We start from the raw sequence: 27500 nt of genomic DNA on the forward strand, positions 1-27500 counted from the left end.
TGTCAAAAAAGCAAACCAGATGCTCAACATATAGATACGTAGCCTAAGCTAAGGTATACATTAGGTCTTTGCTTTTGGCTAGATAGTATTAATTCGTACTTCATCGTTGCTTGATAAAAAATTCAAAACATTTTCAGTTCTAAAAAGGTCTAAAAGGACATAACTTAAGTGTACCTAGCTATCACCGTGTAGCATTGTGTAGCCATTACTGTGTTACTTTAAAGGTAGGCTTAGGCAACAACTGTAAGTGCATTTTCTTTGATAAAATAAGTGTTATATAGTTCTATATTCCCAAAGTAATTATTGCTATAGTGTTTGTTCAGATAGCGGGGGTCTCCCAGACTCTCCAGTTCTTTAGTAAACAGAAAATACATTTTCAGGTACCAATTTTGTCCAATCAGGAGAGAGGTCTTATACAGGATACAGGATAAACGAGTGAAATTAGAAGTGATTATATAATGATATATGGGTACTCTCTCCTGATTGGATATAATTGGTGAGCCACCTGAAAATGTATTTTCTGTTTACTAAAGAGCTAGAGAGACAGGGACCCTGTTACTGAACAAAGTAACACTTAATATCAATGATTACAATCTGAATATAGAGAATATAGAGAGAAATATCACTTACAGCTCATATAGGGGTAGTCTATAATAAAGAGGTACCGTATGTGTAGCTACAGTATGTGTAGCATAAAGTGTAGCTATCACTATGTAGCATAGCTATCATCACCTGGGCAACGTACAATGAAGTGAAGAGGTAGGGTTCAAATATTTCACTCAAGAACACATGGTTGTCATGGAGATCAAGCCTATAACGTTTTAAGCAATGGCAGTGGTGGAAATTAACGCAACGCATTGTGAGGTTGTAGATCTGATGGGCTATTTTTGAATATCCCAAGTATGACATAGGGCTTAAGTGGTTAATTATCAATAATTGTAGTTCAATAACATGATATATGATTCTTAAAAGGCCATTCTGCATAATGAGACATTTTACTTGTGGTACTTAGTATATTTTGATGTCAATACTTTTGTACTTCTAGTCAAGTACAATTTTTAATATAGGCCTTTTACAGTTTATTTCTACATTGTGGTATTGCTACTTTTCCTTAAGTGAAAAATAAGAGTATTTCTTCCACCACTGGTCAACGGTCAGGATCTCTGCACCATCCCACCCTGCGTGAATCGTCTCTACCTGATGGCTGTCATAAATAAATGGATATGCCTTGGCTGAGGCTCAAAGAGGTGAAGCAGTATGGGGTCCAAACCTTCAGACTAGATTTACTCTTTTCTTATTGAAACCAGAACAGTGGCCCAGGCAGACATAAGAAAAGACCAAGAGAAGAGAGAACCAGACAGAGGAGAAAGAGATGAGGAAATGGGGCTTAAAGGGAGATTTCACAAAGAACTGTTGGTTTAGTCCACGTGGTTCATGTCATGGACCCCCAAATTATATGTATTTGGCCACAGACCCCCATCTGAAAATATTTTGTGCCAGGGACCCCCACACAAGATTTGTGTTAAAGTGTTACAAAGATATTCCAAATGTTTCACATTCGTTAAAGATTTTCTTTAAATAGGTGAAAGGCTTCAACTGCTATATTGACAAATTTTTCTGGGGACCCCCTTGAACCCCCTAAAGGACCCCTGGGGGTCCCCGAACCCCACTTTGAGAACCACTGGTTCAGTTTGATTGAACAGCTATGTTGAACGCTCATCGCTCATAGGTCAATCCAGGTGTTTTGCTGTCTGTTATTTCTGACCTGCAGACCAGAGGCCATATGTTTGAACGTTTGCACAGAATCTGCACTTCTCCTGTTTACAGTACATTGCTATGGAAGCAGAGACGTTTAAGTTAATAAAACCATTTAGAAAATGTTCACATTATTTTACTCGTAAGTATCCATGTAATAACCCTGTAAAAAATGCTGTGCAGTGAAATGGTTATTATTGGAAAATAAACTCTGCTATCGAGAAGCAGTACTCTTATATAATATCTCACAGACATATTATATCGCCATAAATCTAATACATCTTACAACAATATATTGAGTTTTTCCTCACAGCAATGACATTGACATATTCCATCACATGTAGTGTTAAATATAAGTGGCTCAGTGAAGAAAACAACATGGCCTAAACCCTCACTGCTGGAACATATACGTTCCAAGTAACTACATTACTTGATATACAGTATCAAACAATGTCTGTATAACTGCCAAGACAAGCAGCTTTGTGATGAGGTCATTAAGGTGTGGGGGGGGACTAAAAGACAGGAAGTGAAGGGACAAAACAAACAGCAATTGAAACATTTGTTCCAGGCCAATGAAGGCAGAGTAAAAGCAGAGATCAGGTGAAGAGAGACGTGCAGATGCTGGAGCTTTCCTCCCTGCATCTTATGTCTTAAGTCCTCTCTCTTCATCGCAAAAGAACATGATGTTTCATCAGATTACCTAAAGCTTTGACCTCTCCTTGACCTTTGTTCTCCTCCTTGTAATTATTGACAATAAAACTATGTGACCTTCTTCTACAGTTGCACTCCATGTACATTTATCAGTGTCTGCTAGAGAAGTGAATGTACCGTATACTGTACACCCCCTATAGAATCTTCTCTTTAAATCTGATTTATTAAGTCCAGATGGAGCTCGCCCCTAAAACACCCCAAACCTGCAGGTCACAGGTTCACCAGAGACCCTGCGTGTCCAGAAGCCTGTTATATGGAAACATCTGTTTGTTGCAGTTATTTATGTACAGTACTCATATTCATTGGAATGTAATTGTGTTTCCATTCCATAATAAATACAAATAGTTATTAGATACTGTAGATTTATGTATAGATGGTCTCTGGGCAATTTATACATTGGATTTGGAAATGTCCCAAGTTTGTTTAATATTGGACATTGGTCTTCTCAATTCTGCAAGATCCTGAAATATGTTTGTTTAATTGTTGTGATGATTTTCAACATAGTAAGACCACCCACAAAGTCTGTCTGAAGATTAAGAACACAATCTTAATATTGACACACGAATTGGCATTTCACATCTGATTGCCAGTTCTGACTTATTTACGATGGTCGATGAGATAGTTGCCAAATTCTCTGTATTAACCATTAAAATAATATTAATAATATTCATATTAAATTATACTGAATAATAATAATAATAATAAAACTGAGAAGATTAGTAGGTGGTTGAAGGACGGGTTGAAGAGAGGACAAGATCCTTCTTGTCTTGGAGAAAGGAAGAGGAGGATTAGGATAAATATGCGTACAGAAAGGAGGAGGGGGGGGACCATGATGAAGGGATGAGGTTAGACAAAAAGGAAGAAGAAAGACTGAGTGGACAGGGAGATCTTGTAATGGGCTTGCATCTGTTCTGTTGTCACAGCTGTTCCTAGATCTGTAAACCATTCTTAACATCTGCATGAAGCACTGTCACTCTCTCAGCTTTCCTACTGTCTGTCTCTCCTACGCTGTCTCCCTTTCCACTGCCCTACAGTTTGTCTCTCCTACACTGTCTGTCTCCCTCTCAGCTTCCCTACTATGTTTTACTAAAGACAGCATATTAATTGGAGTGAACTGCCCATGTCCTATTGTAAAATGATGAATCAGTTATTAATCCATGACAGTGAATGATGACATAATCCATTGACTTGACTGATTTCTCACTGACTCCAGTTCTGTGGGGGGCTAACTTTTCTTTAGTCAGACTAGGTAGGGAGGGGGCAGGTTGGCCTTGACCTAGGGAGGCCGACTATTGACTATTACTGTTTCAATCCACGGCACCAAAGAGGAGGATGCATTAACTTGTAAACCCGTGACTGGAGTGGCTGGTGGCTGGTACTAAATGCCCGGTGCCCACCAACTCTGGCACTGCACTCCAGGTGAACTCACTGAGCTGACATACGTAATGTCTGTCTAGGAGGGAAAAGACACATTTCAATTACCTTCATCCAAGGCCAGCAGGTACAGTACATGTCGTTTTAAGCATCTTAACCATTACACTCAACAGCCACAAAGCCTTATTTCCTGCCTCTCTGCCTCCCTACCCAACTTGTATTACCTGATATGGGGCAACAGTCATTTAGAGATTTAAAAAGTGGTATTTTGACTAATCCCTAGACCGGCTGTGACAATTAGAACTGCGGAAATGAATAAGAAATGTTCACTTCACACTTGACAAATTCTGTTGAGTTGCCCTTGCGTAAGACTGACAAATAATCTAAACTGTACACACAGTATTCAACGTGGGAGGAAAAGCCATGGCCATGGGATTCATCCTGCAATCTGCCTTTTAGATAGATTGTGATTCTTGTGTGCAAAGTTGACATTTTGACTTGAGGGCCAGAAAGACAGACATTACCATACTTAACCCGTCACCACAAAAAGGGGCTGAAAACTGTACAGGCATATATTATGGATGTTACAGTCAAAGATATGAAATCAGGGCCTGAACGGTTACATAACCTTTAGGGCTGTAATTGGTCAAACTAATGCTATTAAGTCATAGAGAAGCCATTGGCCCAGAACATTAATTCACTATCACTAACAGCTGCTGGAGGCAAGTTAAAACAATACTTGTAATATAAACAATAGGCTTTATCAAACCGGGACTGAATTCAAATGGTACGTTTCTCATTTTATTTTTTGGCAGCACTTATTTATTATTTAAACTATCAAAATGCTTTGGTTGGGCTGACCTTTATCAACAACATGAGGAAAAGAGGAAGAGAGGACAGGACAGGACAGGACAGGACAGGACAGGACAGGACAGGACAGGAGAAGGTTCAGTTTTCAGGTGCATGTGTCCCTCACTGGGAATACTTGAATAAAATGAGACTGGGATTACTGGAAATGCAGGGCGTTTGGACTCACTGATTCAGTCAGATAACATGCTATTCATTCTGACAAACCAGTATCAGGGCCACTCCCTGCCTTTGATACCAAATGGTTTCTTGTCAAGACATGGCTGCTTGTGACATTGTATGAGAACAAAGCCGTTTGACACCTCTGGCCTACAAAGTCAAAGAGCAGTAACTATTATACTATTATAGTAGTACAGTAGAATACACAAAAATGACCTCAATGTTTACTTTGTCTTCTGCCCTGACAGACGTATTGCTGGTACTGAGGTGGATTCCATGTAAAGGACTTTAACCTTTATAAAATGCCACATGTCAGTCACTGTTGTTTGCCATTGTTGGGAAGACATGCCTCATGCTCATAGCTACTATTGAGGATACTGAGGTCAAGTCCTCTGGATTTTTTTCAGGGGATTTGGGAGGTTTAGTGACCTGAGATGCAGACACACCTTCCAAGATTCCCTATTTTGTCGCTGAGCAGGATGTTTCAATAGTTTGGGAGAAATACAAGGGAGGCCTAAGCTAGTGCACCTGGCTGGAGGGATAAAAAGACCACAAGATCAGCTGCCTGCTGCAGATGTTTACAGATTAGGTTACTTGACACTTTTATCAGTGTCTTTTGAATGAGATTAAACCCAATGATGTCACAATTAGCTTTGATGGCAAAACTAAGTTTTGAATCAATCATCTCATAATTTCTTCTTTGTTTTATTTTGGTGCAACATCCTCAGATAACCTTCACACAGCAGCTTCATCTCAATATAAAGCATTTAGCACAAATCTTGACCATGCTTTTCCTGCAATGATAGCAGTTGCTGATAACCCTTCATCCTCATGGTTTGTTATTGAGCTAATGCCTTCTTTGTCTAGATCTTACGAGATTTCCCAATGAGGCCAGTAGGCAAAGGGGTTACATCCCTGAGAGCCATAAACGCAGGACTGAATTAAGTTAACTGCCAAGAGAGGCTAAACTTGAAACATAATATGGCACTGATTATATAGATGTTCCATATGTGGCAAATACTGAAATCAACCCCAAAGGTCTGAGTAGGCCGGTTTGTTGGCTTGAAGTCCTGCATTCCTGTACCTTCTATAAAATCCATACATTACCCTAGAGAGGAAACCTCAGATGTCAGAGATATAATGTAGCCCAGTTACTGTGCTGGCACTAATGAAGGTTACATGCTAGAGGCATTTCCCTTTAACCACAGATATACACACTTTTTTATAACTTGGACATGACACAGCACTGTCAGATTTGCGTCATCTACAATGTGACTAATAAACTCTCTCTTTGTATGTTTCTGTATTTTCATTTCTGAGTGTGATCTCTTATTGTGTTTATAACTGCATATTTTATCTATCGTAAACCAGGATTGTCTTTTGCCTGCTGCAAACCAGATTTCCCATTCAGAAAATCATGCATGAACTTGAATAGTTATGTAGATATATACAGTATATTAGGTTTTGTATGATTGATTGATTGAAATTTGTATCAGGCAAAAGAATACTTTTGTCTAAAAGGTCCGACCTATGCACCAGTTTTACCTATTGTATTGGGCTTCTAAAACTCCTGAAGCGTCCCTTTAGCCAGTATGTTTCAGTGTTTCAGAGCACTGTAAAAAGTCCTTTAGCGTAGGAAAATATGTACATCAGCAAGCCTAAAACACTATGGTTTTACTTCAGCCAGCTGGTAAAAATATCACCACCAGACTAGACTGGGGTGAGGGGTGTGTGTGTGTGTGTGTGTGTGTGTGTGTGTGTGTGTGTGTGTGTGTGTGTGTGTGTGTGTGTGTGTGTGTGTGTGTGTGTGTGTGTGTGTGTGTGTGTGTGTGTGTGTGTGTGTGTGTGTGTGTGTGTGTGTGTGTGTGTGTGTGTGCGCAAGTGCGTGCGTGTGTGTTAAGACTTGAGATGCTGGAGGCAAAACCCTTTGACCTACAATGTCAGGCATTACTAACAGACAGACACAGAATGCTTGTTCACACTGAGGGCTTTAGAAAAATGTCTTTAAGAAACAGGCTGTCAGCACATCGACACAAACTATTTGTGTTATTCTTGACTTGGAATTAAAAACAACATACTGTTAGTTTGGAGCAGTTGACTCTATTGAAGCTGTCACTGTCACTGATTTGACTAAACGTTTTAGAACTGTGGTAGATTTACAAAAACCTTTCTAACTCACCCTTTCTAACTCACACTTTCTGTCTCTCCTTTCACTTTTCTTTTAGATTGTCTCTTCTTTATCATGACATACTATAGTGTATGTAGTTATGTAGCAAAAAGAAGTTAAGTGAATGTTTCATATAGATTCTTGTAAACCATGTTTTTTCTGTTCTATGGATCCAGTAGGACACAAAAAAAGCGGTTTACATTTTTTTCCCCCGCCCTGGCACTATTTTGGCACCATGGCAACATTTGGCAATGTGACGCAGTATTTTATGTCTGTCTGTATTTCTGTCAACATCATTTCTTCAAATCTGCATGGCCAATCTTCATCAAATTTGGTGCACAAATGTATGATGTGTCCAAGAAGACGCCATAACATTTTCACCATGATCGGCCAATAGGTGGCGCTACAGCAACCAATTCAAAAAGCAAATTCATGATTACTTACAAACTACTCGTCGATTTTTTTATCAAATTTGATGGGTTGTTGCATCATGAGCTGAGGCACAAACTCTGAAAATTTGACCACAATCCACCTATAGGTGGCGCAACAACAACAGATACAAGAATCAAATAGAAGATTTTCAGGACAATTTTCATGAAAGGATAACCAGAACGATTTTCATGTAATTCTGTAATTGCAACTGACAACGTTATTGTCAGTACCAACCCCGTTCCTTTCACATCCATTGGGCCTGATCATGCTCAAGAACACGTGAACAAGATTCATAAAGGAGAAGGTGCCATTTCTGGCTTGACCACTGATCCTCAGGGTCTGCTAAAATACTGTCTGAGTACCCCAGTACTGGCAAGACTGGCTGGTGAAACTGAGCGCTTACTGAACATAGCTGATGCCAATCCAAAGAAGCATCACCAACACTCAATGGCAAGAAATACACGTCAAGAGAAATCTGTGAAACAACTGAAGGATGTGCTGAGCAGCGCAAATCCCTTCCGTCCACCAGGAAATGATGATGAATCTGAAATGAAGTTAGTCAACTTTGTTTCCAAACAAATAATGACAACAGCAGTACAGAACGATGTCTTGGACATTGAGTTACGAGGGAGCAGAGAACTTGGATTTTTTTGTGAATGAGAGGGTCAGAGGGGAAAAGAACATGTGGGACAAAATGTCGAAGCTTAAGTATCTGACCTGGAAAGATGGATGCAAAACTATCAAGCTTAAGGCATCATCTGAGGTAGTCAGCTTGAAATCAACCAACTCACTGTTTGTTCGCCTGCTTCTCGTTGCCAAGTCCTCTAGAGAACTTGACCTGCAGAACGTTGTGGGAACATACGAATTTGCGGATCACAATGCAAGCCTAATGAAGTCTGATGGTTCTCTGTTTCCGACTTCAGCCAAGTCTGCTCTTATCCATGAATTGGAAGGAGTGGTTTCAGGGACTGCATCTCCTGAAGAATCGATAGAAAGCCCATCAGCACACATGTTGACCAGTATCTTGATTGATGGCATGGCAGTCGTGCAGGAGATGGTTGTCCGGAAAGGTGAAATAAAATGTTGCCGAGATCTTGCAGAATGTTTTACTCAGAGTGTTGACATGAAGGCACGAGAAAACACAGATATATACCTGCTATTTGACAACTATACAGTCACAAAATCCATGAAGGACCGAACAAGACAAATCCGTACAGCAGGAAGAGCACAAGACAAGGGGTACAAAATAGAAGATTCCACACCGATCAAAGACTTCAAGGCTTTTCTGGGAACCAAGGAAACCAAGGTCAACCTTGTTCTCTACCTTGCACAAAAAGCTGTTGAGCTTTGCAAACTGCCAATCACAACACACACACACACAAGGGTGTCATGTCCACAAACACAAACATGGTGAACGTCACAAGTACACAAGAAGAGGCAGACACATTACTGGTTCTGTATGCAGTAGCAGTGAGTCGTTTAGGTAAAACACCACATATATACTCATGTGACACTGATGTGTTGGTACTTGCCCTTCGAAGGGTACCAGACCTTCAACCAGAGAGCGCAATCATCATGGGCACTGGAGATCAAAGACGGATGATAAAACTGAGACCCATCTACATGGCCATTGGTCCTGAACGAGCAGCAGCATTGCCAGGATTTCACACGCTTACTGGTTGTGATACCACTGGTCACATCAGAGGAAAAGGAAAATCTACCTGCTTCAAATCATTCATGAAGGCTGCTGATGATGTACTCCATGCACTTGCTGAGCTTGGTGTTGGCCCTTATCCATCCTCAGAGGTGTTAGCTGGGTGTGAAAAGTTTATGTGTCAGCTCTTCAAACCTGGTTATGAATCAGCTGAAGTACTTCGGTGGCACATGTTTAAACAGCTCAAGGCCAATCAGGGTGTGGAAAAGATATGTCCAACGCAAGGGTCCATCATAGAACATATCCTGCGAGCACATTGGCAAGCAAATGTATGGGCACAAGACATTGTGGCTCAGCCAAAGGTTTTAGATCCACTATCTTTGGGATGGAGGCAGCAAGAGGATGGAAGTTGTGTCCCTGTAGTCTCAAAGGTTCCACCTGCACCAGAGGCAGTCGTAGAACTAGTCAAGTGTGCATGTGTTGCCAGCAAGTGCAGCGGCCGCTGTTCTTGCAAAGTCAATAATCTTCCATGCACAGAGCTCTGCAAATGTGAAGCTGCAGAAGATTCATGTAAAAAATCTTCCAAATGATGATGCTGAGAGTGATGACGATGATGCCTACAGTGATTGATTCTTTGTTGATTTGTTAAGTTGAGAATGTGTACTGTTGAGCATTCCTTTATATATTTTTTCTCTGGAGGGGGGAGTATTATTATTTTTGTTTTCTTATTATCAAGGATCCATGTTCCATTTTATCAAAGGTTCAAGACAAATAAACCCTTTGAATTGAAAATAAACACTTTCTGTTTCTGTTTAAATAAGGTTTTTGTTCAAAATCGTCAGGTAGCTCTTGCACCATTGTGTATTTGCATATTGAATCTGTTGCTGTAGCGCCACCTATAGGTGGATCGTGGTCTTTTTTCAGAGGTTGTGCCTCAGCTCATGATGCAACAGCCCATCAAATTTGATAAATATTTGATGAGTAGTTTGTAAGTAATCATGAATTTGCGTTTTGAATTGGTTGCTGTAGCGCCACCTATGGGCCGATCATGGTGAATTTTTTATAGGGTCTTCTGGGACACATCATACACTTGTGCACCAAAATGGTGAAAATTGGCCATGCAGATTTGAAGAAAAGATGTCGACAGACATACAGACAGACATAAAATATTGCGTCACATTGCCAAATGTTGCCATGGTGCCAAAATAGTGCTAGGGCGGGGGAAAAAAATGTAAACCGGGTTTTTTGTGTTCTACTGGGTCTATAGATCAGAAAAAACATGGTTTACAAGAATCTATATGAAACATTCACTAAAATACACAATGACATACACTACTATGTTTATTGTTGTTCTTTTGTCTGTTAACTAAATGCACAGCAGCTGTTTCCCACTGGAAAGAAAGTGATCATGGATCTCAGTGGGACCAACCTGGATAAATGAAGGTTACATAAATAAATAATAAATAGAATGGTATGCAGCATTTGCCACATTTTCCCCTATGTGCACGCCACTAGAACTGTTCTCATTTCTTCCTCAACTCCAGCCGGCCACTGCAGTAACAATGTTACTGAGTTATTATTGGTGACATTTAAATCTTCCATAAGTCAATTGAGGTTAATTTGAGTAACAAACGGCCACAATCAGCGAAAAATAATCCAATTTTTTACCGTCCTTTAAACATGGCTACACCCTAGTTGCTGATAATGTGAAAAGAACAGCCTTCATTTGTTCATCTACAATCTGCTTGGTCATGGAATTCATAATGTGAGATAAGACTGAAGGAATGTTGGAAGAAGAAGAGCGATTTGCTTTCAGCTGAAATGGTTCCAGACATCTACAGGAAGTGGTTAATGGTAGTTCAATGGTGGATGTTTTTCACCCTCATTACTTCTATTAAGCACCTTCACATCTTATTAAGCAAAATCACCAGATCGCTAACAAACTCCCTGGAGGGGAAGAGCTTATTACCTTGGAGGAGGATGATGATAAAAACAAGCAATGGAGTTTCTATGCACCAGTCTTAACTTGGCAATGAGCAAATTACTATTCTAAATTACATTTGACACAATTACAATCACATTTCCGAACACTAAAACTATGACTTATTTTTGCCTCTCCAATGATTAATACCATCTGGGAAGTTTGTATAAATTGGTCAGCTATTATGGTCATGCAGGGCTCCAGACTAGCTCATTGTTGGTTGCACTGGTGATTGTAACTTTTTCATAATGGTGCATCAGCATATAATTTAGGAAGGTGCACCCACACATAGACAGATCTGCTAAATTTAAGTTTTTTACAGATTTTTAGGTGCATATGTGGCCACAATGGGTGCACTCTGGAGCCCTAACTAAGTTCCCACTCATGGATGGATGGAGAGTTCATTAGTACCTTTCTTGAAATTACTTTTATATGCTATTGCTCATGTCTGAAACATCCCTGCAACACCCCCTCCACCCAAACACAAACAACCCACTGATGCTTTGGTGTCTTTTTTTTTACCTTTCTGTAGGTGAATGATGTCAGGGAAGTTGGAGAGCAGGCCCTGGTACAGAGACAGCTTGTCCAGCATGAGGAAGAGGTCGTACTTGGGCTGCTCTGCGAACAACTCCCCGATGTTCTCGTATGTGCGTCCTGTGTGTGAGATGGCGTTGTTGAGGCCGTCCGAGCTATGTGGTGGGTCAAGCATGAAGGCCTGGCTGATGTTCTGGAAGGCATTCCCCAGCCGCTGGAACTCCTTGCGGAACCCACCAAGGTGCTTGCGCACAAGTTCTGAGGCCACATGTGTCAGCTGCAAGACACTGTCGTCCATCTTCTTGGCAAACGACTTAAAGGAGTCAACGCGCTCCTCTACATCCTGGAGGTCCTGGTGCTCGTTGGGGATCTGGAAGGTCAGCATGAAGTGGGCACCAATCATTTCATCCTTCTCTGCTCGCCGCTTGCCCAGCTTCCATTGCTTGTCATCGCCACACATCATGAAGTGTTCAAACCCCTCGTACTGGGAGAGGACAGGGTGACTGGTCATGTGGTTTATCCAGAGGATCAGCCGTCTCTTGCGCTTTTCTATGAAGTCCTCCTCAAAGCGCCCAGTCGCCTGCTTCTCCGGAAGGTGGGGGACGGAGATCACGGTGAACTTGTGCAGCAAGCGGTTGTACAGCCAGTCAAAGTGCTTGTAGCGCCTGTACACAGGATGACCTGTGTGGCTCGGTGTGACCCGGTAGGAGATGTATGTCTTGATGCCCTTGAACTTGGTCTGTTTAGTGGGGTCCTCAATGGAACAGGTAAAGGGCTGAGGGCTCTCCTTCCAAAGGGGCCCTTTGGGGCCCATCTCGATGGTGTAAGACTCTGCGATTTTTGCCATCATGGGCACATCTCCAAGCACAAACGCCTCGACACCGGACCGGACAAAGCTGGAGAACCGGTTCAAGTTCCTACCCACCATACTTCCCTTCCTGGAGCTGGAGATGCTGTCCTGCCGCTCCATGAAGGGCTTCGCCCTGTAATGCACATTGGGGTTGGTGGACATGGGGCTACTCTGGGGATGGGCATGCCCGTTGGCGCCCCCACCGTTCCCCCTCCTGTGGTCATCATCCTCCACCACCGTGGAGCTGTCATCCCAGTCATCCCAGTCGTCATCCTCGTCGTCATAGTAACCCTGGTGGTAAGGCGCGTTGGGCGCCGACGGGAAGTAAGAGGACGACGGGGAGTCATTTCCCAGAGACCCTGCGGGGCTGATGGAGCAGTCGGTGAGGTTGGAGTTGGAGCGGGGGCGGATGATCTCCACATAGGAGGCCGGGAAGAGACCCCGCTGGCCGCGGCTGTTCTCGCCCTGCAGCCAGCCGTCCACCGAGTGCTCGTCGAAGATCACCAGCTCCTCGTTCTCCTGGATGCTGATCTCCTCTTTGTTTTCGCTTTGGAATGTGTAAATGGCTTTGGCTTTGACCGACGACATCTTGATAATAACGCTATTAATGCTCTAAATCCCCCCCCCCCCAAAGCAGCCCTCCTCCCCCCCCAAAAAAAAAACAAGTCTACAAACTATTGTGATGCTGTTGTATCTTGATACATTTTGTAGCTGTTAATCTCCACACTGTCTCTCATTACATGACAGCTGTTTTTTTGGTGCGGGATGGCGTGACAGAGTAGGCTATATTCAAAATTAATGATATGGTAATGAACTGACACAGGAGACAAGAGTCAAATGACAAAAGCAAACTGCTTATATTATAATCTCAAATGCATTGGCTATGTGCAATAGCGACTATCTCTCAGCCCATTGGGGCTACAGTCCCAATATATATACTTTTTTTATTGGGGACAATTAATTAGCATATGGCAAAGGTCATTGCATATAATGTCACCCATTTTTGGTTTGTTTACACATCACAAAACAAACCAAAAAAACAACATACAATCCCCGCCAGACAAAAACAACGCGTTTCACGCTTATTTTGTTTAAAAAGCGTAACGATAACTTTATTATAGCGGCTTCATAGCGCATCACGACGTGATTTCCCCCGGTGTGTTAGGCGTCCTCTGCTCCGTGCACATCCCAAAACACACGCAGGTTTAAAGAAACAAAAGCCAGCCGAGCTGCTATTAAAACAATCCAATGGTCGGTGTAATCCTGGGTGATTTGTTCACTCCTCAATCATCGGCTTATAGTTTTTTACATCGCAGATCCTAGAAGAAGCGACTCCTTGACGCACACTATTCCCCAGACAAAGCGGTCCGTTTTGCAGCAATAGATGGTATAATAATAATGGTCTCCTGTGCTCTGCATTCCCTCACAGACAAACTTGTCCTGTTTTTTCCCCGGTAAACAGGTTCTTGCGCATCATCTTCCCTCTCGGGCCCTTATTGGAGTGTAAAATAGGGAATTACTCGCCTGATGCTGATGATTCCAAAACATCAACACGCCACCACAGACCTGTGTTGTTTCCTCACAATGTATCCATCATGCGCTCTGCAACAAAGTAACTCTTTCCATGACGTGAGGCTTCTTGGACAATTGAGGCAAGTTCCCCCTCTTTTCATCTCCTCCTCATTCTTTGAGAGCAGGGGGGAAACCGTCTCCACACTGCCCCCTATGGGACAAACTGACTGTTGCGCAAATCATGTAATACTACTACTACTAATAATACTCATTAATAATAATAATCATTAATAATATATGTAGTAGTACGCCGTAAAATCCCCTGTGTTCATGTAACTATGAGAGTAGGATTTTACTGTGCAGATCCAACCAAATCAATCACAAATATTATAATTATGTGAAGAAAATGTTCTGATTGATGATTCTGAACAACAGCAGAACACCCTGGCTGCTGCAGCCCTATGCTGCAGCCTCATGTCTATGTGAGAGCAGTCAGTGGGACATGTTTTTTGGGATTGATTGAATACTTTGCTGCAAGTGCATAAGCAGAAATTCACATACAAAATGTTTTGCATTGATGAAGGAGCACATATATGGGAGAGAGAAACATGGTTATTATTTATTTATTATCAGTGTCTGATACACACTCCGAGGCAGACGGTGGCGGTAAAGCACCATAATGTTGACTTTTTTTTTGTTGTTGATTGATTGAATACTTTATTAACAATTTGAAAAAAAAAGGCACGGTGTCACAGATTTATACAAAAGAATGCTAAGAGGATAACCCAGATAAGCCCAGGGCTTGCTTGTTTCCATTAAGGTTCTGTGCCGCAAAACTACAGATAAGTGTGCATGCATCAGCCAGGCAGCAGGACTGCAGCTGTAAAACCTCGGGTCAATTTTTATCGGCCAACTAAAAAGTCACTAGTGGCGGTCAGCGTTGCCATGTCTGCTTATTATAAGCGACTTTGGGCTTGTTTTTCTGTAAAGTCGCTTGTAAATAATGGTAGTTGCGGGTTGCGTTTTTTGGGTGGGCTTGTTTCTTAAGTGTAGTTGCTTATTCAGGGGTCTTCAACCTTTTCAGGCCAGGGACCCCCAAACTGATGGGCTTAAGTATTTAGCCAAATGTAAATTACCTAATGTAAATTTGTCTAATCATTAGGTTGTAACTTTTTGTAAAGTAGATTTAGGATGAGAAATAGTAAAATGTAAGATCCTTTAAAAAACTGTAAAATAGGTAAATAAGACTTTAGGTGGAAATATAATAGTATCTTGGGTTAAATATGATCACTCATTTAGTTTGTTTAGAGTTACAGAGAATGGTCAAATGTTTAACTGGATGAAGAAACATGACTTCTAAATATTAAATAATATCATTTGGTTTACTCTTCAAAAAGTATTTATAGGAATTAGGTGAATACAACTTTGGTGATAAATAGTCATGACATTTTTATTGGATATCATGCATAAAGTCTATTTTTAGTGTAATCATTTTAATTCTGTTTTATTTTATTATTCTGGGTTAACATAAACATATTTTTTATGCTGTTTGGACATTTCTTGAAGTATATGAATTGTGGAGTAATGTTTGAATTATGAGTTTCTATTTTAAAGTCATACCTTTGCAAAATAACTGTTGTAGAGATATTGGTTTAAAGTTTTGTGCTAATTCATTTCTTTGAAAAAACCCGCTGATGTGAGAGGTGGAGTCAGATGCAGTTTACCTGACAAAGTTATTGGCTGTTGAGAAAGTAAAGGCGTGTCTAAGTTCATTGTTAAAGAAATGGAGGTAGACCTACTGTTCAGTATAAAAGGTGTGTTTGTTGTAATGTAATTTGCGCTATTCTCATTTGACCCTTGAATGGAAATTGCCTCTATGCTTTGTTCATCATTTTAACACTCAGGAGATGATACTTGTTTTCGTTGGAAAACTTAGACCATTTACCACAATATATCGTATATTTATGTATAAAATTGTGTTTTTAATGTATAAACATGAACAAATGGTTGCCTGGAGCCTGCTCCTATCCACAGGTTGTCCCAGTAGGTGTGCAAAAGACCTTTTCTTTCTCTACAAAATATGTATAAACATACCATGTTATTGTGCATTCAATACTAAGCTATTAAAATATGTCATGTTATGTTTAAAGACATATTGACATTTTTTGGGGAAAAAAATAACAAAAAGTGTTTTAAAACTTTATTTTTATTTTTATCAAACAACAATTTCGTGGACCCCCTGCAGTACCTCTGCGGACCCCCTAGGGGTCGCGGACCCCCTGTTGAAGTCCTCTAATTGTTATTTAAACCAGTGGTTCTCAAAGTGCCAGGGAGCATGTGTTGATAGAATGTTTCAACAATATTCTAAATATTCCACATTTTAGTGCAAGAGTTTTTGAAAATAGCAGATCGTCTATTTTCAGATAGCCAATACGTTTAAAGTGCTCATGTGGCCTATTGTTGCTATTGTTTTCCTAGACCTGGTTGCTTATTACTCTCACGAAATCTGGCAACACTAGTGGTGGTGGGAAATATGATTATAACTGCAGTCTGACGTCACCGCGCTAGCCGCTCTCTGCTCAAACAACACAAGGTAGCGAACATTATCAAACTGGTTCATACAAACTATTGTTTATCTGAAGATGAACGAGGGTTTCTGTTTTATACACGACGGTGCACGTAAAAACTAAATGTCTAAAATGAGCACGTCGTCTGGTGGAAACGTGGATTTCACGGTTATTCTCTCTGCACTACTACTTTAGCATTGGGCTAACATCATGTTAGCCACATAAGCAGAGATGTAGCAAGTCGTTAGCCTCATAGCATAATTGCCTAACTCATATTTTAAGGTTTTCGGAAAAGACGAAAAAGCACTTTCTGTCTTAAGTCAAAGAGATGACTTCAGACAAAAAGTGATTTTTTTTGTTGTCATTAACTAAGTCATATTTTATCTGCCTTTTATTTATATCTGTTTAACTCTACTCTCCTAACAGTTAAACTTCATGGTGCCTTATTGCCTATGTCCTAAGCCAATCAGAATGATTATTACATTCAAAAATCACTTTCTGCCTAAGTCATGTCTTTGACTTTGGCAACTGTTTAGGAGCGTAGATTTAGGGGAAAAAAACAATTTAACCCAAAAGTGACTTAGGCAATTATGCTATGAGGCCAACGAAGTGTGCATCCAACTCTTCTTGACTAGTATTACTAATTTATGTTGCTCTTTCATTGAGAATTATATAAAGTACTAGGGTTGTAATTATTGTAAAGACTAATCATCTTATGCAAAACCTTAAAAAAAACTGTAGTTCATCCTCTAACCATGGCCATTCACGGCTAGTTAAAATATTTATGTTTTGAGGACTGACAATAATAATAATTTAAAATAACAATAATGGGCGATAGAAGTGAAACGCCTGGCTGAAGACCAAAAAAAGTAGCCAAATAATTAAAGTTGTGGTCTAGTAATATCACATCATCAGTGTGTTATAATTTATGGAAAAGACATGGAGGAATTATAATATAATTCAATATCATATTATTGTCCAGGACTCCAGGCATAGATTTGCTGTTAACTGCTTTTTTTGATTGATTGAATACTTTATTAGACATATGTAATCAGCACGAGGTATAGTCAGACATTTGAGCTAAAAGGATAACATAAAAAAGTCCTAGGGACTTGTTTCCATTGTCGTCCTATGTATTAAAGTCTTTGTGATTTAAAACCACGACACACAAGGTTTGTTAATCAGTTATTTTTATCAGTAGGCAGGCACCAAATAAAACTCTCCTATGAAAAGTTTTTAGAAGTCAGTCTTTCAATTCAACTTGCCAAAAGGGAGGTTTTGCCAAAGCTTACAAAGACGAGAGTGACTTGATTAAAATAGTTTCACGGTTCACCTCATCTCTAATCTTGGTTGACAATCTAATAAAGATGAATTCATCTGCTCTGTTGTCCTGCAGGCTCCCCCATGGATGAGCTGACCAAGACCCTGTCGGCCAGCTTTGCTGTGTCCAGGGAGCCCAACAGTACATCTTGTCCCCACCCTCGTCTGGCCCAGTACAAGACCAAATACAGCGTCCTGGAGCAGAGCGAGAGACGCCGCCGCTTCCTCGACCTGCAGAAAACGTCAGCACACTTACCAGCTCTGGACTCAAGTCCATCTCTGTTACAATGCATAATTATAATAGATATAAGAGATAGACAGATTATGTAATTATCACCTTGACCTTTTCAAACCAAAAGTGAATCATCTCTTCAGGGTGGTCTACTCTGATCATTTAAAAAAAAGTGGTAGGATATGCACTGCCCCACAGTTTCTTTAAACACAGTGCTACCCAAAAATAATCAAGTGAAGAAAAAGGGACACTAGTGATGTGCGGGTCAGGTTTTTTCATGACAACTTGATCACTTGTTCTACTGATCATTCCCATCAATTTTGATGACAATCCTTACATCCGTTCTGAAGTTATTTTGCTATCAGACACAGAGACAGGTCAATTAACATACCCTGCCATTCATTGCTGCGGGTAGGGTAATGATGATTGATGATAATAATAATGAATAATCCTTCATTAAGTTTGTCTAAAAATGTCACTCATTCTCTGTAAATGTCAGAAAAAGGTTGAACTATGTGAACCATGCGCGGCATCTGGCTGATGGGGACTGGACAGGAGCAGACAGCGATGGTGAGGATGAAGGGATGGAGAAGAAGGAGCAGGGGGAGGAGAAGAAGAAGGAGGAGGAAGAAGATGATGAAGGGATGGAAGTTGAGAAGAGGAAGTTGCCAAAGCATTATGCCAACCAGGTGAGGGTTGTATTTTAAAAGGGCAACTTCACATACTTCTGTCCTGAATACAGTTTTACAATAATAATAAAGTTCACCGGTCATGTTTTTAATATTATATCCGTATTATTATATTATTATATATATTTTAGGCATATCTTCTTTACCTAGTGTAAGAAAGGTTGTCTAGATGTACTTGAATTTGTTCACATGACCAGCACAGCGCAATAAGCTGTATAGGCTGTTTCAATTGTCTGTCTTGGCCACAAGAGGGCGAACGTGTCTTCAGGATGATTCAGGGTTTTTTGTCCCTACATTATGTGTATTTGTTTGCACTGTTAAAATCTGAATCAGTTCTAATGCCACAACACAGATTGCCTTGCTTTCATTGTTCTTGGCAATTAATATGATTCTGATTTAGGCTGACAGACTTCGTACAAAGATGAATATGGTAAACAGTTGTACCATATTTATTGAACAGTCCATGACAGATTATCTAGCACTCTTAGTACCACAGAGATCTTGAACTTTATAAGAGTTACGGTTAACTAAATGCCAATTTTGTTAAATTATTTAATAAGGCGATTTAAACTAACGGTTAGGCTGCTGGGCTTGTCACAGGAAGGTTTTTGGTTCAAATCCCTGCAAGCTTTGAAAAATCTTGTTGGGAAAGTGATTAAAATACACTTTCTTCTTCCTTTTAACAGTTACTGTTGAGATGCCCTTGTGCAAGGGACTTAGCTTTAGTGGAGCTAATCAGCCTGGGACTGTATAGGGAGGCTCTAGAGCAGGGATAGTGATCAATTGAGTTGATCAAAAAACGTTATTAACCATTATTGTTGGATGCGCATAAAACCTTTCTCCAGACTTTATTTGACCTTTTATTATTCATATTACATTGTCTCATTCTTTGTTTTATTATACAATTATTGACTTATTCTATGCTTCAATTATTCTATTTAGCAGCCTATTATAAGATCTAGTGATGGTTTATACTGTCTGGCACTGGGGGATCACATACAGTATCATGTGCCAAAAAAGATTGCCCACGCTTCCTCTAGAGTCTAGGTGCACATGTTTGTGGCTGATTGAAGCAGGACAGTACTTAAAGAGAGCATGCAATGCATGAACAGAGAAGAAAGTTAATAAAACTAGTCATGTTGGTGAAGATGTTAATTATGTTATCTGAAACCTGTGGTTTTCTTTCATGCAGTGTTTCTGACTGCCCCATACTGTTGAAAATGTATAATGATCATAGTAAAACATATTAAAGCTGCACTATGTAACCTTCCTCTTCTACCCGGACTTGAACCCGGTTTCTGTGCGGTTTCTGTGCTGAAATCTTTTGAGCCAATATAGCCTGCCTGCTTGCTCATAAATTGTGTGTCGGATCCTGTATAGGTGAGACATGACCTTTGACACGATCTAAATGTCTCAATAGAAGAGCGGGGAGACAAAAATACGACCACCCCAAAGTTATATTGTATTAACATACTTTACCATATAAATTGGACAAAATAAAAATCTATTCATAATAAAACTGTTGCATAGTGCCACTTTAATATATTAAAACATTGTCATATTTTTGTTTGTTTTTTCTCCAGCTGATGTTGTCAGAGTGGTTGGTAGATGTTCCATCAGACCTGAGTTCTGATTGGATGCTGGTGATCTGTCCTGTCGGGAAACGATCCCTCATTGTCGCCTCCAAGGTATCCGGCAAACACTCTCCTAGACCAGTGGTTCTCAAACTGTTTCATGTCAAATTAATGTCCCAAATTAATATGTATTTGGCCATGGACCTCCATCAGAAAATATTTTGTGTCAGGGACCCCCATACAAGATTTTTGTTGTTAAAATGTTTTAAAAAATTATCATAAAAGACTGTCTTGACATGTATTGAAGGACATATCACCATCACAATATTCTGAGGAAGTATGGCAATATGAATTGCTGTCAGAGCTTTGACAAACCTTCAGAAAGGCATGCCAGTGTCGGTGTGCATCATCTTATCAGATGACGCAGCCTGTAATTTAGTCACAAATGTGGCTGCAGTTTTACAAAAGCAGCAAAGATCTCAACCCTGTTGTACGGAATTCCTCAACCACTGAACGAATGAACTCTGACTGAACTCTGGATGAACCCCTGTGTGACTTGACACCCTACCTTCATGTGATGCAACTGTGTGTGTGTGTGTGTGTGTGTGTGTGTGTGTGTGTGTGTGTGTGTGTGTGTGTGTGTGTGTGTGTGAGTGAGTGAGATGCCGTCATTTCCTGTTTCATAACTCCACCGGGAGTGTAATTCCATGTAACAGGGCAGACATCTTTCCTGCTTTTGCAAAACAGTAACCACACTGATTGAATTACTATGTGTATGGATTGGATTATTAACCACTTCCAACCTGACATCCCTATTTTGTGCATGTCATTATAGATGATAATTTCCCCCCAAAATGCAAGGAATTGTCAACATTTTCAAAAATCCCGAAAATAGCATTAAAGCTCACAACACATGGTTTTGCACTGGGAACTTGTAGATTGGCTATTTTCACTATTCGTTGTATGGCAAAGTATATTAGGGAGTACGTTTTTTAATAATGAATGGACAGTGGTGAAGCTCAAGTTGACCTCACTGGCCTGGTGGTCTCTAAAAGACAAAATGTCAGCTGTCATATTGATTTGTGGGTCACAGTATCCTGTGTGTCCCTGTGGTCCCCTCACCCCTGTGGTTCTCCTGTTGTCCAGGGGTCAACGGCAGCGTACACTAAGAGTGGGTACTGTGTGAACCGCTTCCCATCTCTGCTTCCTGGAGGAAACAGACACAACTCAGCCATGGGGAAAGGTAGGCGGGGCCACAGTTCATTGGTTCATGAAAAGCTAACGGACGGCCTTGACTTGGGATATTAAGATTAATAAGTAAAGCTGATATGAAGTATATTCTAAGTACGTAATTGTAAGTATAAGTAAGAACTACTTTATTGCACCAGTAGTCATATGAAGTAACATAACCTTCTATTCACACAAAATCTCATATTGTCATTGATAATGAGCTTCTATCACACAAACGACAAAAGAGACAAAAGAAAACTAAAGAGAATAACATCTACAAGCAAAGCAACAAACACACCCCACATTACAAAAAAGCAGGATGAGCAAAGAAATATATTAAAATAAACTGACAATAAATATAACTAAATCAGCCTATCATAATAATACAAATAATAAGTAGTACTATTATTATTAATTAATTATATTATGATGATCTATATATTGTTTTCTAATATAATATGTTTTCTTGTGTGTCCTGTGTACAGACTATACCATCCTGGACTGTATCTTCAGTGAGATGGACAGAACATTTTACATTCTGGACGTCATGTGTTGGAGAGGACACCCTGTGTATGACTGCCCTGTAAGACTCACTAGACTGGACAGAATTAACTTTACAAAGCCTTTACTTTATTAAACATAAACAAAACAAAATGTTATTAGAGTTTAGGCTTTACATAATATCTCTATAACCAGCTAACTCCAAAATGTTCATTTTTCAGGAAATGACAAAAACAAAACAGAAATGGTGTTAGGAGGTTTTGTTCATCATTGATAAGAACAGCTAAATGGACCTCCAAGCTCACAATGAGGTTGGAGGTCAAACGGGGGTGGAGCCTGGAGTCAGCAAAACCAGCTAACTCCACCCCCTTTGGTGGAGTTAGCTGGTTTAGCAGAAAGTTTGAGGATCCAATGGAGTTAGCTGGTTTTGTCAGAAGCGCTTTTTGATACTTTTCATTGGTTCAATATTTGTTTTACCAACACACAGACGTAAAGGGTGTTCAATGGCCCTGATTAAAGCAGAAACATGGAGTTAGTATGGTTCCTGCCGGACAGCAACAATATAATATAGCATATTTCTTAATGATGTTGCAACGTACAGTCAAAGGCAAAATGTCTCCTTTTAACTCTGCGCACACACAGAGGCAGAGAGCAAGGGAGCGAAAGTGATGGAGGGAGAGATCTCCACCGATAAATATTTGTCCGGGTACCCCCAATTGAAAAGGTTTGTTTCAGGGACTCCCATAAGAGAAGATCTTTCACAATAGCAGAAATAGTAGCTGAAATAAGGGCATAAGTGACATAAGTGCGCATTTAGCTGGGGACCCCCTGGAACCCCATCAATAAACCTTGGGGGACTTTGAGAACCATTGATCTAGATACCATAATAATTTAAGTATCGAGTATAACTAGGGTTGTAACTGTTTTATATAGCTTCATTCTTAAAGAACTTCAGTAATGTTTTAATTATCCAAACCAGGCCGGACCGATTTTTCATATTCCATTCCAATTGGCTATGATTGACTTCCAAAATGTGGGCAGCCAACCTGGCTTGGCCGTGCTCCAAGTAGCGCACTTTTCTAATTAAATAATGTTCTGAAATGGAAAGAGATATCTATCCTCCTGGAATCCTTATCTAATCTGGTAGCAACTAGTGATGTCTGGAGCACATATGTGCCTGTTTATCCTCCATGTTGCCTTGTTTTCATGATCTGGAGAGGAGTGTTGTTGTTTACAGCTCATGTTGATATTTTCACATCAACAGACAGAGTTCCGGTTCTACTGGCTCCAGTCCAAAGTCGAGGAGACCGAGGGCCTGTCAGAGATAGCCAAACGCAACCCTGTAAGTGTCCACTGCAAATGCTAAGCTAGAATAAACCTCACGTATTGTTACAAGAAGTTTTGCTTGACTTAGGCACCAAAGTAATCTTTTCCCTTCTGGCTTCTCTAAATCAAACGATAATGAATGCATCTGACTGGCCCAACAACAGAGAATACACTGCATGCGTTTTAAGTGAGGCCCATCACAGATGCACGAAGTAGAGATAGTCATGTGTCTTGTGGTGGTTTTTATCATGAATCTGGTCTGTTTTTAACTCAACCACAGTGAAGCCACATTTCCTTGTGAGTGTGAACACTGGACCGTATAGTTTTAATGCCTATCTGTTCTACTGATGACATGTTTTTGTTTTGTTTTGGACAGTTCCGGTTTGTCAGTCTCCAGAGTTCTGACTGCGCCACAGAATCCATCCAGAAAGCCCTGAGCACAGACTACAGCTTCAACGTAAGAAAAGAAAAGCATGCCACTTTCTACCATTCATATCATCTTTTACAGTATGTTTCACTTAAATCTCTGTTTGAACAGTTTAATTGGAAACAGAATGTGTGCCTTGTTTTCGTAGGCCACTGTCAGGTGCATGTTGTCTTATTGGGGCAAACAACTGAGAGGGAGACAGTGTAGGAGAGACGGACAGTAGGAAAGATGACAGGGAGACAGTTTAGGAGAGACAGAAAGCTGACAGGGAGACAATGTGGGAGAGAGAGACAGGAAAAACTGACAGGGAGACAGTGTAGGAGTGACAGAAAGCTAAGACGGAGGGAGTATTAGAAAGACGGACGGTAGGAGAGCTGAGGGGGATACCGACACTGCCAGTCCACAGAGTGTCAACAAGTAGCATAATACAATTCTGTATTGTAATAATATGCATATTGTACCATAAACACACTCATGTTACCTGTTGTGTGGAGTGGACTTTGACTAAAATCTTCTTGTTGTAGAAATGAAGATGTTGAAAAATCTTGCCAAATCTTCTCTTATGGGTGTCTTTGACAAGTGAAGTGAAGCCCATGTTATAACAGACTCTCCTCTGTTGTTGTTGTTGTTGTGGTGTAAAAACATTTTTTTTCATCAGGTGGATGGCGTTCTCTTCTACCACCGGCAGACCCACTACACCCCCGGCAGCACCCCCCTGGTGGGTTGGCTGCGACCCTACATGGTGGCTGACATTCTGGGTATGGATGTCCCCGAGGGGCCCCTCACCACCAAGCCAGCCTATGCAGGCCACCAGCTCCAGCAGATCCGCGAACACAAGAAAATCTCCAGCGAGGTTCGACCGGTCGAATGGAACGGACGCTACGAGCTGGAGTACTTGTCCACGCCTAGCCAGGACAGTGGAGATGGGGGGCCTACATTCGCAGAGCCCCAAAAGCCCATAAAGGAGGCTCAGATGGAGAACTGAACGTAGAAGAGACGGTCAGAGGTTAAAGATGGGGTAGGGTTAACCACTTAAACCCTCTAGACTTGAGTTGGCTATCTACTTGGACCTCTTTTTTTCCATCTACACCGAAACTCTTAGCCAAAAATAGACTATCTACAAGCAACTGCAAAGCGTCTGCTATTTTTGGCTAATGTTCCCAACTTCCGGCCAGAATGGATGCTGGGCTTCAAGTGGTTATGGGTGATTTATAGTTTGCTGCACGCCGGTGTCGTGCACAGAAAATTACAGATCTACAAGCTCAGTGTGAGCTTGTAGCTTGGTTATTTTGGTGTACAACATGGCACACAATCAAGTATAACTCAGGCGCAAGCTGCAGGCTGAGAACAGGGTATTTTATGGTGTTGGTTTATATTTTAGCTGTTTGGCTGTTGTTGTTGTCCAGGGTGATGCGGTATAAGCAAGGAGGTCGGAACCCTTTGACAAAACACATGGCTGCAGCAGAGATGAGAACCCGAGGCTATGATCAGCTCTGTTACTCGATTGATAACGTTTAGCACCGCAGGGCCGACCGATCACAAAATGACTAAGGACAATAGACCTCAAAACATCCATGACGTACCATTCAAAAATTTCAACAGTCACCCTGTTCTGAGGGAGATTGCCACAGTATTTCCACAAATTAAAACCTTATATTCTGCTCTTCACGGCCATCAATGCAGGTTTAGGGTTTGACTTACAGTGAACTCATGGGAAATGGACATTGGACACGGTTTGTTCCTCATCTGTTGTGGAGAGAAATCTGAGGAGATGCGTATTGTGCCATTAGTTACTTTGTCATGGTTTGTCATTTCACAATGCTTAACGAAACAAGAGGGGCAGGACGTAAAATGAGAGCTGATGGAAACAGTTGGAAATGTGAGATGCTCAGTCTGTTTCTCATGATCACTTTGTCACCTTGTAACACTTCAAATCACCTTCATTTTCCCCTTGTTCATTTGGCCTGTTTTGGGAAGTGATACGGAATTATGCCTAATTATACTCCATTGTACAACAACAGTCCTTCAATCTAACTGCGAAGATCTGTTCTTTTCAGTAGCGACACTGTCGTGCGATGGAGTAAAAGAAAATGTTTTTGTTTTGAGTGGCTGTCAATTCTACATTCTATAATTCATAACGCTTTCATCTAAACACAACCTAGGAATGTAGGAAGAAACTAAAAATGTCTCTCTCTTGAAGAGAACAGTTTTCATTATTGGAGAATAATTCACTTCAGATTAATAATTTGAGAGGAAGGAGTGAGTTGTTGTTTGACTGAGGACTACTCAGGACTTGGGACATGTTCCCAGGTTGAATGAAAAGTTCTTTAATAAGGACTATCAGTGGTAATATGGATGTTTTTCTACTCTTGTTTTTAAGATTTGGATGTTGATGTTTCACGATGCTGCTTATTTTGACATGTACAATTGTAATATCTCTGAATAAAAGTTTTTACTGAGCTGTCATTTCGTCAACACTAACATCAATTCTACAAAGCCAAAGAGCAACAAAACCTCATTATACATAATCTGAAAACTGTGTCGCTCAACGAACACAATATATTTGAAACAAAAAAATGGATGATGTAGCCCTGTGTGTCGTGTATTGTATTGCTGTATGCTGCAGATGTGGACAAGAGTCACACGTCGGCACGTGCTGTAGTAGTTTATAGTTTGATAACCAGACCATCATCATGACCCGTGACATTTGAAATGAACACTAATGGTCCTACTTAAACGATGTATGTTTTACGGTAGCGCATGGTCTGAATCACAGGCCACAAAAATAACATTCAGCGAAAAATAATCACACCAAGGGGCGACTGTAGCTTAGTCTTAGTGGGTAGTGTGGCTGTCTGGTAATCAGAAGGTCATGGGTTCACCTCCCTGCTCGCCCATGTCTACGTGTCTATATGTCTCTGAGAAAGACACTTAACCCCTAACAGCGCTCATGACCATCTGAGCAGTCCATCAGCTGGGTGAAGCTGAAATGGAATTTCACCTGTGAGATTAATAACTGTCTACAAAAAATATATAATTATAATGTATTATAATCATAATTGCCGGACGCTTTTGTATTTCTTTGGGCAAGAATCATAGTGTATTAAAATTTGCATAGTTGTAACACCATATAATTTTATAATGCATTATAATCACTGTTATAATGCATTATAGTGTGGGCAGAAATGTTTTGCGTGTTGATCTTGCATAGATTCAATGCAATTTTTTTCACATTACTTAAAAATGTCCACTTATAAGTGTGTTTATAATGCATAATAGACTTGAGCTTCATAGGAAGTGTTACCAATTCAACTTGTCTGTTACGGTAAACCCTCTACAACCAATAGGCTCTTACGGTTCGCCTGCAATTGTGACTCACACTGCTGATGTCAGTTATCGGAAGAACACATTAAGAGCTGCTTTTGTCTCTTATTTAATGTGATCAAATCAAATGATCACTGATACCCTTTTATAGAAATGCTCTGCAACTATAATTTGGGGGTGTTTATTATTACTGTATGTCATTAACCTTCCATTTTAAAATAATTTCATCAGACTGCAGGTTGTTTTTATTCCATTGCTCCTGTATATTTTCATACTATGCCCAGTATAACCAGTTGTCTCCTGTTGTCTACTGA

General features: G+C 40.5%; 3 protein-coding genes across 3 annotated transcripts in view; 1 reads left to right on the plus strand and 2 right to left on the minus strand.

Annotated features, from left to right (window-relative positions):
- The window catches only part of snx33 (sorting nexin 33), a 40227-nt gene extending 26082 nt beyond the window's left edge, over positions 1 to 14145 (minus strand). The window contains exon 1 of the mRNA XM_080438474.1: positions 11623 to 14145. Coding sequence (XP_080294600.1) covers positions 11623 to 13072 — 1450 coding nt within the window. The 5' untranslated portion in view covers positions 13073 to 14145. The remainder of the gene's footprint in view (positions 1 to 11622) is intronic.
- adpgk (ADP-dependent glucokinase) overlaps positions 3751 to 27500 on the minus strand; it is a 270498-nt gene continuing 246748 nt past the window's right edge. The window contains exon 9 of the transcript XR_013933791.1: positions 3751 to 3762. The gene's annotated coding sequence lies outside the window, so the exon portion shown is untranslated. The remainder of the gene's footprint in view (positions 3763 to 27500) is intronic.
- On the plus strand, positions 16478 to 26328 carry snupn (snurportin 1). Its single transcript, XM_080438740.1, has 9 exons — positions 16478 to 16589; positions 17960 to 18125; positions 18615 to 18804; positions 20388 to 20492; positions 21525 to 21621; positions 22094 to 22191; positions 23374 to 23451; positions 23812 to 23892; positions 24521 to 26328. The coding sequence occupies exons 2-9, from the start codon at positions 17968 to 17970 to the stop codon at positions 24845 to 24847; spliced, it is 1134 nt and encodes a 377-aa protein (XP_080294866.1). The 5' UTR covers positions 16478 to 16589; positions 17960 to 17967; the 3' UTR covers positions 24848 to 26328.

Source organism: Gymnoscopelus braueri (assembly GCF_963280865.1).
Source record: "Gymnoscopelus braueri genome assembly, chromosome: 9".
NCBI classification, from domain to species: Eukaryota; Metazoa; Chordata; class Actinopteri; order Myctophiformes; family Myctophidae; genus Gymnoscopelus; species Gymnoscopelus braueri.

What these genes read in the sequence shown, in the direction of transcription:
- snupn (XM_080438740.1), top strand. Translation starts at nt 17,968, where the DNA reads ATGGATGAGCTGACCAAGACCCTGTCGGCCAGCTTTGCTGTGTCCAGG. An exon ending in CAACTCAGCCATGGGGAAAG is followed by an intron (nt 21,622 to 22,093) that starts GTAGGCGGGGCC and finishes TCCTGTGTACAG; the next exon opens with ACTATACCATCCTGGACTGT. An exon ending in AGATAGCCAAACGCAACCCT is followed by an intron (nt 23,452 to 23,811) that starts GTAAGTGTCCAC and finishes TGTTTTGGACAG; the next exon opens with TTCCGGTTTGTCAGTCTCCA.